The sequence below is a fragment of the Pongo abelii genome, chromosome 8 (genome assembly GCF_028885655.2).
Source record: "Pongo abelii isolate AG06213 chromosome 8, NHGRI_mPonAbe1-v2.0_pri, whole genome shotgun sequence".
Taxonomy (NCBI): Eukaryota; Metazoa; Chordata; class Mammalia; order Primates; family Hominidae; genus Pongo; species Pongo abelii.
The window spans coordinates 74,568,560-74,581,632 of NC_071993.2; the positions used below are offsets into that span (position 1 = coordinate 74,568,560).

Genomic DNA, 13,073 nt, shown 5'->3' on the forward strand with positions numbered 1-13,073 from the left:
GGTTCTCACGGCCCTGCTCAGTTGGGCCCCTCCCTAGTAAGGCCACCTGGTGAGGCAGAAGGGCTTGCATTTTCCTATGGCTGCCCGAACAAATGACCACAAATGGGGTGGCTTAAAACAGAAGTTTAATCTTTCACAGTTCTGGAGGCCAGAGGCCAAGGTGTCTGCTGAGCCATGCTCCCTCCGGAGGCTCTAGGGGAGAAGCCCTCTTGCCTCCGCCAGCTTTTAGTGGCTCCCAGAGTTGCTCGGCTTGTCTGCCCCCGTCTGCACACTGAGTACACTGAGGCCGTGTACTCAGTTTCCTCTGTGTGCCCATGGCCTCCTCTTCTGTCCGCCTCATATCTCCCTCTGCCTTTCTCTTATAAAGGCACTTGACATTGGATTTAGGGCACACTCAGGTCATCTAAGATGATTTCATTTCAAGATTTTGAACTGAATTATATCTGCAAAAACCCTTTTTCCAAATAAGGTTACATTCACAGGTTCTAGCACCTAAACATACATTCCTTCATACTTTATTATTATTTTTTTTTGAGACGGGGGTCTCGCTCTGACGCCTAGCTGGAGTGCAGTAGCGCCATCTCGGCTCACTGCAACCTCCACCTCCCAGGTTCAAGCAATTCTCCTGCTTCAGCCTCCCAAGCAACTGGGATTATAGGCATGTGCCACTATGCCCGGCTAATTTTTGTATTTTTAGTAGAGATGGGGTTTCACCATGTTGGCCAGGCTGGTCTCTAACGCCTGACCTCAAGTGATCCACCTGCCTCAGCCTCCCAAAGTGCTGGGATTACAGGTGTGAGCCACCGCACCCGGCCAAGAACATACCTTTTTGATGAGGCCACGACTCAACTCACAACAGAGCTCACCAGTCAGAATGAGAAATCAAGGCCTCATCCTTCTGCTAACTGGCCCCTAGCTTACCACCATGATCCCAAGCAAGGTCCTCTCCCCTGTCTGGCCCTCTTTCACCATCTGTGAAGTAGAGATAGACCACCACCTGCCACACCTCTCCTATGGGGGCCAGAACTGCAGTTCACTGACCTGGAGATCACAGCCAGCTTTCCAACATGATAATCCTGCATCGAGAGTTCTCAAACTCGAGATATCATTTAAGGAGGAAAAATTGTCACAGGCCACCCCACAAGTTTCTGAATCCCTGACTCATAAAACTTAAGCCTGATTCTATAGAAACTTATTCTAGTTACAAAGGTAACTGCACAGAAACCTTGCCTTTAGAGCACGTAAAAGACTGTTTTGAAGATAACCAAAAGGAAAGCAAAATTCTAGAACTCACAGACTCCCCTCCCTCCCACAACATACATCCTGGTTCCCTGCAGGAGAAGCCAGCTCCCATAGTCTCCCACATTCCCAGGCCAGTGGTCTCCACATACCTCCACCAGCCCTTCCTCGCCCACATGGGGCCCTACTGACTCCCCCTGCACTTCTCCCAAACCCCTGGCTAGAGTGTTCTCTTTCTTTCTGGGCCTCTCCCAACTGTGTTTGCTAACTTTCCCCAGCTCAGAGAACCTGTCCAGATCGTAAGAGATGTCAGAAGAAGGTTTCACATCACTCAGGATTCACCTGCAGAGAAAGGTGTCCTGGAAATCGCCAGTACCATCAGAATTCCCTTACAGATACCACCCTGAGCTGTGGTTTCGACTCCAGCTGCACATTAGAATCACCCAGGGAAGTTTAAAAATTACAGGTAGGGCCAGGTGCGGTGGCTCATGCCTGTAATTCCAGTACTTTGGGAGGCCGAGGTGGGCGGATCACGAGGTCAGAAGATCAAGACCATCCTGGCTAACACGGTGAAACCCTGTCTCTACTAAAAATACAAAAAACCAGCTGGGCGTGATGGTGGGCACCTGTAGTCCCAAGCTACTTGGGAGGATGAGGCAGGAGAATGGCGTAAACCTGGGAGGCGGAGTTTGCAGTGAGCCGAGATCGCACCACTGCACTCCAGCCTGGGCGACAGAGCAAGACTCCGTCTCAAAAATAAAATAAACTTAAAAAATAAAATAAAAATAAAAATATTACAGATAAAGCTGGGCACGGTGGCTCACGCCCATAATCCCAGCACTTTGGGAAGTGGAAGCAGGTGGATCACTTAAGCCCAGGAGTTCAAGACTAGCCTGGGCAACATGGTGAGACACTATTTCTACAAAAAAAAAAAAAAAAACTTTAAAATTAGCCAGGTATGGTGGCACATGCCTGTGGTTCTAGCTACTCAGGAGGCTGAGGTGGGAGGATCACTTGAGCCCAGGAGGTCAAGGCTGCAGTGAGCCATGATTGGACCACTTGCTCTGGGTGACAGAGCAAGACCCTGTCATTATAATTTTTTTTTTTTTATTACAGGTGCCTGGGCCTAGCCCAGACCCACTGAATCAGAAGCTCTGGTGATGGGGGGGCGGTGGCGGGGGGTGGTGGACATGTGTTCTTGTGAAATCCTCCCAGGGTAGGAGGCCTTGAGCCATGAAGTCAAGGTCCACTGGCCAAGAAGGTCCTGTCTTTTGACTCTGGGAAGTGACCTAGTCTCAGAATCCTGTGCATCCCCCCAGGGGATGGTCCCAATCTGCCACAGGGTGGGCCAGAGGCTGGCCTCAGCCCACCACCAGCCACACTGTGCCCATGCCTGCACCCAGCACCTGGCACAGTGAGCGCCCAGAAATGAACACCCTGACCCCAAGCACCCCCACAGTCTCCCCATACTGCACCCAGCACAGCCGGAGAGGTCAGCATGGCCAACCCTCTGGTAGGAGATGGGAAACAGCCTGTGTCACTCATACAAGGTCACAGGCAACATCCTGAGAGGGACTTCCAGCAGCCCCAGGAGTTGGGGGTTCCTGCTCTCCCAGGCAGGAAGTGGGAGGGTTCTGAAGAGGGAAAAACAAGCCCATCTGGGCCAAGGCTGTTTTCCTTCCACCCTCCAGGGAAATATTTGCTTCACTGCAGGCCCAGATGCAAATGTCTTGGCGAGAAAGTCCCTTCTGGAAAAAATTAAAACCCAACAGGCACCTTTCCCACAGTGAAACAGTTCTTGTCCCAGGAACAGACGCAAATGATGGTTCTCACACAAGTCACTTCCCCGCTCAGGGCCTCAGTCTCCTCCTCTTTAAAATGGGACAAGGCACACGGGGTCATTCTGAGAATGCAAAGAGATGAAGCAAAGTATGGCGAGACACGCGGCAGACGGTGTGTCCTCCCAGCATCTGCATGAACGGTTACCCAGCCAGATGCCCACTCAGAGCTCTGTGGGCACTGCCTCATCCAAGCCTCACCCCTGTGGGCAGCACAACAGTTATCCCCTCCCAGCAGACAAGAAAACCAAGGCACAGAGAGTTGTCCATGACTTGTCACATGGACCTTCTCCTCACCTGCCAACCAAGAAGTGCTCATCCTCCTCAGGTCTGCTTGGTCTCCAGACCTGGTCTTCCCAGAGGGCATTTCTGACCTCAACACTCAGGCCCAAAAAACATTCTGTAGCCCGCCCTCCCTCTCCCAAGACTCATCTCCACTCCTCTCTGCGAGGCCTCTCTGCCCAGGGAAGCCCTCAGAGTCCTCCCAAGGACTCCTCTGTAAAACAGGACAAGACCCCCTGTCCTGCCCAGCTCAAGGGTCACTCTGAGAATTCAAAGAGATGAAGCAAAATGTGGTGGTCAGGCCACTACAGTCAGGCAGTCTAGCTCAGACTGGCCCTTGATGGAACCAGCTCCTCCAGCCAGTTGGTCTGACCCCTTGGGTGTGCATGTGTTCTTTTCCAGGGAATGGGCCCCTCCCACCCCTTAGTTCCTGGGCTAACATGGCACATCACCAGAGGCAGAGGTGGCTGCCATCTCCTTCACAGGCCAACCCTCTAGCGGGGGAAGGTGACACCGTAAGTCTACAGTGTCTCTATGGTGTCTCTTCCCCACCTCCACCGGCCCAGGTGCCTAGCTTGGAGCTGCACAACTCGTGCCGACCGAGGGCTGGGACCCCTCAGAGCCTTGCAGGACACTTCTCAGACGGCCTGCCTGGCCCCGCGTGCCTGTTGTGGCCCAGTGCCTCTGACAGTGTGCCATGGTAGCCCAGAAACTAAGGGGTGGGAGGGGCCCAGCCTCTGGAAAAGACCACATGCACGCCCAAGGGGTCAGACCAGCTGGCTGGAGGAGCTGGTTCCATAGCCATCTGTTCTGGGCAGGCTGAGTACCCCAGGGGCAAAGAAGCCTCCTCTGACAAGATGGATTCCAGAGGTTCTCATCTCATCTCATCTCATCTCATCTCATCTCCCCAACTACCCCTGAGCAATGCAAGGCTCGCAGGTGACTCTCCCTCCCTCTGTGGGCAGGGAGCCCTAGAGTCTCCCTCCCTTCGTGGAGGTTGGGGGCCCTACAGTCTCCCTCCCTCAGTGGGTGGGGGGCCCTAGAGTCTCCCTCCCTCCATGGGTGGGGGGCCCTAGAGTAGGCCCCGTGCTTTCGCACCTCTCATCTCACAGGATCCTCCCCACTGCCCTCTGGGGTACCCACAGAGGAGGCATCTCGGAGGCTCAGAGAGCTGGTCCTTTACCCAGTGTCACACAGAATAGCCAACACCTACCTGATCTAGGTCTCTGGATGTCAAGACCACAGGGCCTGACAATGAAAACCTGCTTCTCAGTCACTCGAACCCCAAACTCTTCATACAGCCAGGCCCCTGCCACCCTCTCCATCCACAGCGCAGCCCTTCCCGGGCTTCCTCATCTGCTGCAGCCATGCTTGCAATCTGCCTCAGGGACTTTGCACTCATGGCTCTCTCTGCCTGGGATGCTCTGGACAAGCCTTTATGGCTGGCCCCTTCTCTATTTGAGCTTCAGCTGAAATGTCAGCTCCTCATAAAGGCTTTCCCTGACCACGTCATCGAAAGTGGAAACGCCCATCCCTCCCCACTTGCTCACTAATTTTCTCCTTAGCACCTATCACAAGTGATACTTATTTACTGCTCTGTCTTCCAAGGCCTGGACTAAACCTGCCTTGTTCATAGTTGTTTCCCACACCTACCACGGTATCACAGTGCCTGGCATTCAGTAAGCATCAAATAACTATTTGTTGACTTAATGAACAAACCAACCAACCAGAGAGCACGGCTGGTTAAGACTGAATGCTCCTGCCTTCCAACAAGAAGTCAATTCAAACCCATTCACATCTAAAAGTTCTCTCTGGGAAAGGTTGTTTCATTTTTTTTTTTTTTTTGTCTGTTTTGTTTTCCCCCACCCTCAACCTCTTCTGACCAGACTTACCCAGAAAACATCTTTCCCCTTTGTGGAGCCAGTTGGTACAGAGATTTCATTATCAGTCCCTTATCAGGTTGACCGTGAGCCCCACCCCAGGGTGGCATTGTGAGTCACCTGGGAAGAAAGGGCTCCGGGCAGGAGGGCAGGTGGTTATTCCTGCTTCTCCAGGAACCAACCCAAAGGCAGCAAGGTCCAGTCCTATGACATAAAGCAATTCCTCTATTAAAGCGGGGAACGAGACCATGTACAAAGTCTAGGTTAAGAGCAAAGGACATTTCTCAGGGCCTTAGTTTGCTCATCTATAAAATGAAGGTGTTGGAAGGTTCTCCAAACCCCTGGCAGGGCTGCAGCCCTGATTCTCTGGATTTTAAAGTCTCTGTGGCCAGACTGGGGGAGGGGAGGACCTCTCTGTGCCCAAGGCCTGAGCCCAGTCTGATGCTATGAGATCATCTCTGACAGCCCATTAGGCACGGCTGACCACTTCTCCAATATGAAGGCTGCCCCACTTTCAGCTTCACTATTTGAGTTTCACTATTTGGAATGCTTACCTAGAGCCAGAAAATGAACTCTGCTCGACAAATCAAACACAATAAGAAAGATAATTAAAGAAGTAAAATGTCTACATATATGTACAAGATGTCCAGATGGATGTTTACCAACATATAACAGCGGTTGAATCCCAGTAGTAGAATCAAAGGGGACTTTTGTTGTTTTCGTTGTACTTTCCCGAATGGCTTGAATTTTTTAAGCTATGCGCATGTATTATTTTCACAAAAATAATAAAGCTCTTCTCGAAAGTAAAAATCTCCTCCTGGAAACTGTCTCCAGAGAAGTGCTTTCTTTTTGGCCTGGCTTCACCTAGTGCTTCACTGGGAGGCCAGGGACGTGGCCTCTTTCAGAAAGGTTATCTTCTACCCTCACCCTGACACCAGGGAGGAACATACATGGCGCCTGGAAAGGTCATGGGGGCCCGAGGAAGAAACTGGAGTCGGGCAGCCTCCATCTGGTCTTGGCCTGTCACTGACTTGCTGTGGGCTTTCAGGCAACTCACTTCTCTTCAGGCCTCTGATTTCTTATCGGTAAATTCAAAAGGCTGCACTAGAGGTGTCTTTAACAGCCCTTCTCATTCTTAGTCTATGGCTCCTGAGCAGCAAGGCTAGAGAGGAAGGCAGGAAAAGAACGGCTAATCCGTGAGTAATTGATGGAGTGTTTGTCATGTGCCAGGCACCGCTCTAAGCTCTTCAGATGTATTAATCCATTTAATCTTCTCAGCAACTCTCAGGTAGGTGAGGTGCATGGAAGTTATGCCTAGGCCACTTAACCTTTAAGTGTCAGAGCTGGGATTTGAACCCAGGCAACCTGGTACACAGCCCACACTCTTAACCATTAAACTATAAGAAATGTAAGAAATCACAGACCAAGCTCTAATAAGCAGGTTCATCCTCGGAGAAAGCCCAGAAAGAGTTCCTATTGCCTCTGGCATTCGCTGCCTCCACCACCTACCCACCCTCAGCTCCTCCCCACTTGCCCCCAACTCCCACCAAGTCCTTTTCTTCTGATTAGTCAACACTCCCCAGCCATGACACCTTTACCCACTTGAAAGTCCTACCCTGTTATCAAGGAAACAGGCTTGGTGCTCTGTGGAGAGTCCGTAGCACCATGATCAGCCCTGCCCACTTTGCAAACTCAAGGCCTCAGCAGACCTGACCACTGCGGGTTACACCCCCAGCCAGGCCTCTGCCCCAAATTGGATCCTCGCCTTGTAGGTGCAAGTGGGACTCAATCACCATCATGCAACGAGCCTCCCCTGAGCACCTACTGTGTGCGCAGGCCCCAGGGCCAGCATTCAGAGGAGGATATGGATGAACTACAATCCTGACCTCTGGGAGCCCATGGTCCAGCAAGGAAAAGCAGTCCTGTAAGCGGATCTCTAAGATACCCTGTGGGCAGTGCTAAAATTAGAGGTGTGACCCCAACGGGCTGAGGGCGCATGTGTCAGAATGATTCACCCTGTGTGGTGGGAAAAGGAGGCTCTAAGTGCCTCAGCGTGAGCTCATTTCTCCCGCAGACATCTCCATGACTTACTGGAAGGGCCAAGGAGCACCTGCCTGAGGATGCAGGGACCTGGGGTACATGCCAGCTCTGCCAAGTGAGCCTCAAACACACCCTTTTGCAGCCCCAAAGTTCCCTGCTGAAAACAAGAGGGCCCTGAGTGTGGGACAGATAACCATAAGCGGTTTAGGGGCATATCTATCATAGGGACTTACAGACTGAGCTTTCCTCGTTCAATGCCCTTTCGACCCCTCCAATTGCATCAAGGAGTGGGTCTCAGTTTGGGTGCTAGTTTGTCTTTAAGCCCCTCAAGCACTTGCCAACCTACCTTTTGAACAGAGAGGGTGGGCATCAGGGTCACAGCCTTCAGCACCCATGACATCCAGCTAGGATTTAGTATCATTGTTTTGTTTTCCCTGTACTGTATTTACTTTAAACCTTTACCTGCTATTTACGATGGGGGTCTTGGTTTCCCATTCATAATACTGATATAAAGCCTCCTTTTAAAAATAAATTTAAAGGCGTGCATATTCAGGGCAACTTGAACCTATGTGCCTGGAAAATAAAAAATATATACTTTAAAAAAGGGAAAAAAAGGAAAAGAAATTTAACTTTAAAAAGTAAGTTTAGGCTGGACGCAGTGACTCACGCCTGTAATCCCAGCACTTTGGGAGGCCCAGGCTGGTGAATCATTTGAGGTCAGGAGTTCGAGACAGTCTGGTCAACATGGTAGAACCCCGTCTCTATCAAAAATACAAAAATTAGCCCAGCGTGGTAGTAGGCGCCTGTAGTCCTAGCTACTCGGGAGGCTGAGGCAGGAGAATCGCTTGAGCCTGGAAGGCAGAGGCTGCAGCAAGATCACACCACTGTACTCCAGTCTAGGTGAAAGAGCGAGGCTCTGTCTCAAAAAAAAAAAAAAAGAAAGTAAATTTAAATAAACATATTAAGTAAATAATATTACAATTGGTATCACCTCTATATAGGACAATTTAATAACATGAAAATGTTAAATGCACATACAAAAACAGGCAAAGCTATTCTATACTGCTAGATAATCCAGTGATGATCACCCCCAAAGATAAGAGATAGTGCCTAGAAGAGGGCTCGAGGGGTATCTGGCTTCTGCTGTCCATTCTGCTGGTTGACCTGGGGGCTCAGTGTTCAGGTGTGTTCACTTTGTGAAAACTCATCAAGCTGTATATACTGATGGCAGGCGCGTGTCTGCATGTATAATAGATAATCATATACCCCTTAACTCAACAACCCCACTCCTAGAAATTACTCCGCAGACATATACACCCATGCAAAATGACACATTCAGAGATACTCACTCTGTCACTGTTCTCAGTGAACGAAAGGAAGAAAGAAAGAAAGAAAGAAAGAAAGAAAGAAAGGGGGGGGAGGGGGGGGGAGGGATGGAGAGAAAGAGAGAGAGAAAGAAAGAAAGAAAGAAGGAAAGAAAGAAAGGAAGGAAGGAAAGAAGGAAGGAAGGGAGGGAGGGGGAGAGAGAGAGAGAAAGAAAGAAAGAAAGAAGGAAAGAAAGGAAGGAAGGAAAGAAGGAAGGAAGGGAGGGAGGGGGAGAGAGAGAGAGAAAGAAAGAAAGAAAGAAAGAAGGAAAGAAAGAAAGAAAGAGAGAGAGAAAGAAAGAGAGAAAGAAAGAGAGAGAGAAAGAGAGAGAGAAAGACAGAAAGAAAGACTGGGAACAACCTAAGAGTTCCCCAGCTGGGGACTATTAAATAAATGTGGCATAGCCTAGAGTGGAATCTATGCAGCCAACACACAGAATGAGGCAGCTCCTAGCAGAGCTCCATAATTCTCGTGGATTTAAATTTAAGTGAAAGAGGGGCTACATACGTAGTTCTGTGTATAGTATGCTACCTTATTTTAAATATACATATGTTTGTCCTAAAACATCCTTTGACTACGATAGCTCAGAAAAGAGTGACAGGAAACTGATAACAAAGGCATCCTCTGGACTGGGCAGGCCAGGAGAGAGGGTGGGAGGGGAGGCTTGTCACTAACCACTACCCTTTCCTTTTTTTTTTTTGAGACTGTCACCAGGCTGGAATGCAGTGGCGCTATCTAGGCTCACTGCAACCTCCGCTTCCCGGGTTCTAGCGATTCTCCACCTCAGCCCTCGCTGTAGCTGAAACTACAGGCACACGCCACCACACCCAGCTAATTTTTGTATTTTTAGTAAAGACGGGGTTCTGCCATGTTGGCCAGGATGGTCTCGATCTCTTAACCTCACGATCCGCCCGCCTCAGCCTCCCAAAGTGCTGGGATTACACCTCACCCGGCCTTACCCTTTTCTGCTTCTAAATTTTGTACCAAGCCCATGCATGCATTTCTATCAGTAGTAATTTATTTTTTATTTTTTATTTTCTGCAACAGAGTCTCATGCAGGCTGGAGTGCAGTGGCACAATCTCAACTCACTTCAACCCCCATCTCCTGAGCTCAGGTGATCCTCCTACCTCAGCCTCCCAAGTAGCTGTGACTACAGGTGCATGCCACCACGCCCAGCTAATTTTTGTATTTTTAGTAGAGACAGGGTTTCACCATGTTGCCCAGGCTGGTCTCGAACTCCCAGGTTCAAGCAATCTGCCCATCTTGGCCTTCCAAAGTGCTAGGATTACAGGCATGAGCCACAATGCCTGGCCAATAGTAATTTTTTTTTTTTTTTTTGAGACTGAGTCTTACACTGTCACCCAACTACAGTGCCGTGGCACGATGTCAGCTCACTGCAACCTCCACCTCCTGGGTTCAAGCAATTCTCATGCTTCAGCCTCCCGAGTAGCTGGGATTACAGGCATACACCACCACACCTGGCTAATTTTTGTATTTTTAGTAGAGATGGGGTTTCACCATGTTAGCCAGGCTGGTCTCAAACTCCGGACCTCAGGTGATCCTCCCACCTCAGTCTCCCAAAATGCTGGGATTACAGGCGTGAGCCACCGGGCCTGGCCCCAGTAGTAATTTTTAAAGTAAGCAAAAAGTCTTACAGAAGGTACAAGGCTGTCAGAAAACTTATGGCCCCTGCAGACCTAAAAACCGAGATGCAAATTGTTAGCACTTTGGACTTACAAAGCAAGTAGTCTTTCCCTCAACCCCAGAGATGGCACCAGAGATGGCACCAGAGATAATAGGCTTTCCTGTAAATGGTTTCCAAATAACAGTAAACCTGGTCCAGGACAGATTACTTACTCACACTGGGCCCTGCCCTGAAGTCAAACTCTGGCACCTGGAGCTGCTCTGGCAGAGTTGGCAGGTGGCTGAGTTCTTGGCATGGGTGTGGAGACTTTTAAACAGAAATACTTCCAGGGATGGGAGTTAAGGATTTGGTAAGGCAACCTCAGTCGACAGAGGAGGGATTCCAAGTTCTGAGAACCACCCTGCCCAAGAGAAGCAAGGCAAGGGCCATTGGGTGGGCTTCTCTGGGGGCTGCAAAGGACCGCGACAGAACAAAGCCTTAAAAATTAGAGTTCGGTTTTATTTAACTGCATGACGTATGTTTGTACTGCACTTATTTTGCTCATATGTCACTCTTTCCCCATATCACTAATCCTAAAACAATTCAGTGAGGTACAAGGCAGAGATTCACTTATTCATTTTATAGATGAGAAAATGGAAGTGTGAGGAGGTAGAGAGACTGGTTTGTGATTACATATCTGGGGAAGGGGTGAAGCTGGAAATACAACTCCATCTTCCTACCTCCCCACCCATCAACCTTAGGCTCTTTCAACTCTGATCTACAGAGAGAAGGGCTCACAGACCACACAGGGCAGCACAGAAATCCTGGGGACTTAGGGGACCTATGAGACCATCTAGGGCAGCAGTTTTCAATACTGACTGCACACTAGAATTACCTTAATACTAGTAAGTAATTTACTACAATTAAGCTTATGTAAATTTAAATAAATACCTATGCCAGGGCACAAGAATCTGTAGATTCTGATGCAACCGCTGATTTATAGCTCAAATCACCCCCCAACTCCCATCCCACATATGACCTTCTGTCTCCCTGGAGCTTCCACCAACAGGTCCTTGCTCCATCCTCCAGCCCCCAAACATACTGTTCATCTCTCTTCCACATTACCTAGAGTCAGAGAATTGGATTGGAAACTGGCCTCAGACTAGTTTTCTAGATGGAAAAGTCAATGAACAGTTCTGAGGCCCAAAACAGGGAAGTGACTTGCCTAAGATATCCATAAGTCAGTAACAGAGCTGAATCTGGATCTCCGATTACCAGGCAAGGCCCCACCCACAAAGTGGTCACAAGGAAAGCCAGTCCTGATGGCAAATCCAGCAGCTCCTGCTAGCAGAAGAGACCCAGCAAGGGGCTAAGGAGGACACCAGGGAAGAGTGTGTATATTTGGTGGGAATGGGGTGTCAGTGACCACCCTGGGTCCCTGGGCAAGTCTGTTCTTGTGGCATACTGCAGGCAGAGAGCGATTCTGGAGTGACAGGGGTGGAGCTGGCCTATAGGAAGATATCCTCATCTCTAGACTAGGGCCCAGCCTAATATGAAACGCCCTTACAGAAACCCAATCTCTTGGGGCAGCTTACACCACAGGTGTCCAAATTCCCTGCCCACGATAGTAATAATGTCTCATACTTCTTGAGCTCTTCGCTAGGCACCGTACCCGGCCTATTTCATTTAATCTCCGCGAGCACCCTACAAGTTGAATATAATTACTGTGTCCATTTACAGATGAGGAAACCATGGCCGAGAGGGATGAAGTAACTTCCCCAAGATCGCTCAGCAAGTGCTCATTTCAGAAACGCACAAACTGAAATTGGAACGATACAGAGATTAGCAATGTTTTAAATAAAAAATAAAATATAAAATAAAATACCACTCGGAGCGACGGAATTCAAAGCTTGGTTCATGTCTAAACACTACCATCCTGCCCCCTAACAAGGCAGAGGAGGAGGTGAAGCCCAGCGACAGCGGAAACTGAGCACCTAGGAGTGCAGGAGACTTCGTCTGGGGGACTTCTCCTCGCCACGCAGGAGGCACGTGCATCCACCAAAGAGGAAACCAAGACGCAGCGGTGAAGCGTCTCGCTCAGGGGCATCAGCAAGTAACTAGCAGGGACCAGACCCGGAATCCAGGTCTCCCAACTCCGACTGCAAAGCCTAACTACTTAAGCTCCACAGGCCGATGCAGAGGCAGTCAGTCCTACCGGGTAGGCGTGGTGGGCGCGGCCAGCGCGGTCACCTCGGCCTAGCCAGCCGGCCAGCGGACGCACAGCGGGCAAACCGCCCACCCGGTGCACACAGGTGAGCCAGGTGGCACTCGGTCGGTCGGCAACCGGCTCTAACACTCCCGAAAGGGCGGCTGAAAATTCAGGCTGAGCTCTGGCCGCCAGAATGCGCGGTAGAAAGACAAGGAGTCCGCGCGCGCTCACCCGCGCAATCCCTGGAGCGGCTAAGTGTGGACCCAACCCCGGGCCAGTGAGGGGGCGGCCGGATTGTGGGTGCCCACCCCCATCCCCGGGCCCTACTGGGGTCACTCACCCAGAACACGGTGGAGTAGATGATAAGTGAAAACTTGAGCCAGAGGTAAGAGAAGCGCGCGCAGTAGCGCACCTGCTCCGAGTCCCCGCGCGGCATCCTGGGCGCTCCCCGCGCGGGTTACGGGGGCTCCGGGGCTCTCCGGCTCGGTCCCTCAGCCAGCGCTCGTGGCCCCACCTGCGGCTGCCGGGCTACCCGCCCCGCCACCGGCGTTCTCTCCGGGACTGACACTGGCGCTCGGCAATCACAGCCCCAGCC

The 13,073-nt window shown here is 50.5% G+C and overlaps 1 protein-coding gene across 1 annotated transcript in view; it reads right to left on the bottom strand.

Annotated features, from left to right (window-relative positions):
• The window catches only part of TSPAN15 (tetraspanin 15), a 56,680-nt gene extending 43,607 nt beyond the window's left edge, over positions 1 to 13,073 (bottom strand). The window contains exon 1 of the mRNA XM_002820875.6: positions 12,819 to 13,073. Within this exon, the coding sequence (XP_002820921.1) occupies positions 12,819 to 12,914 (96 nt within the window). The 5' untranslated portion in view covers positions 12,915 to 13,073. The remainder of the gene's footprint in view (positions 1 to 12,818) is intronic.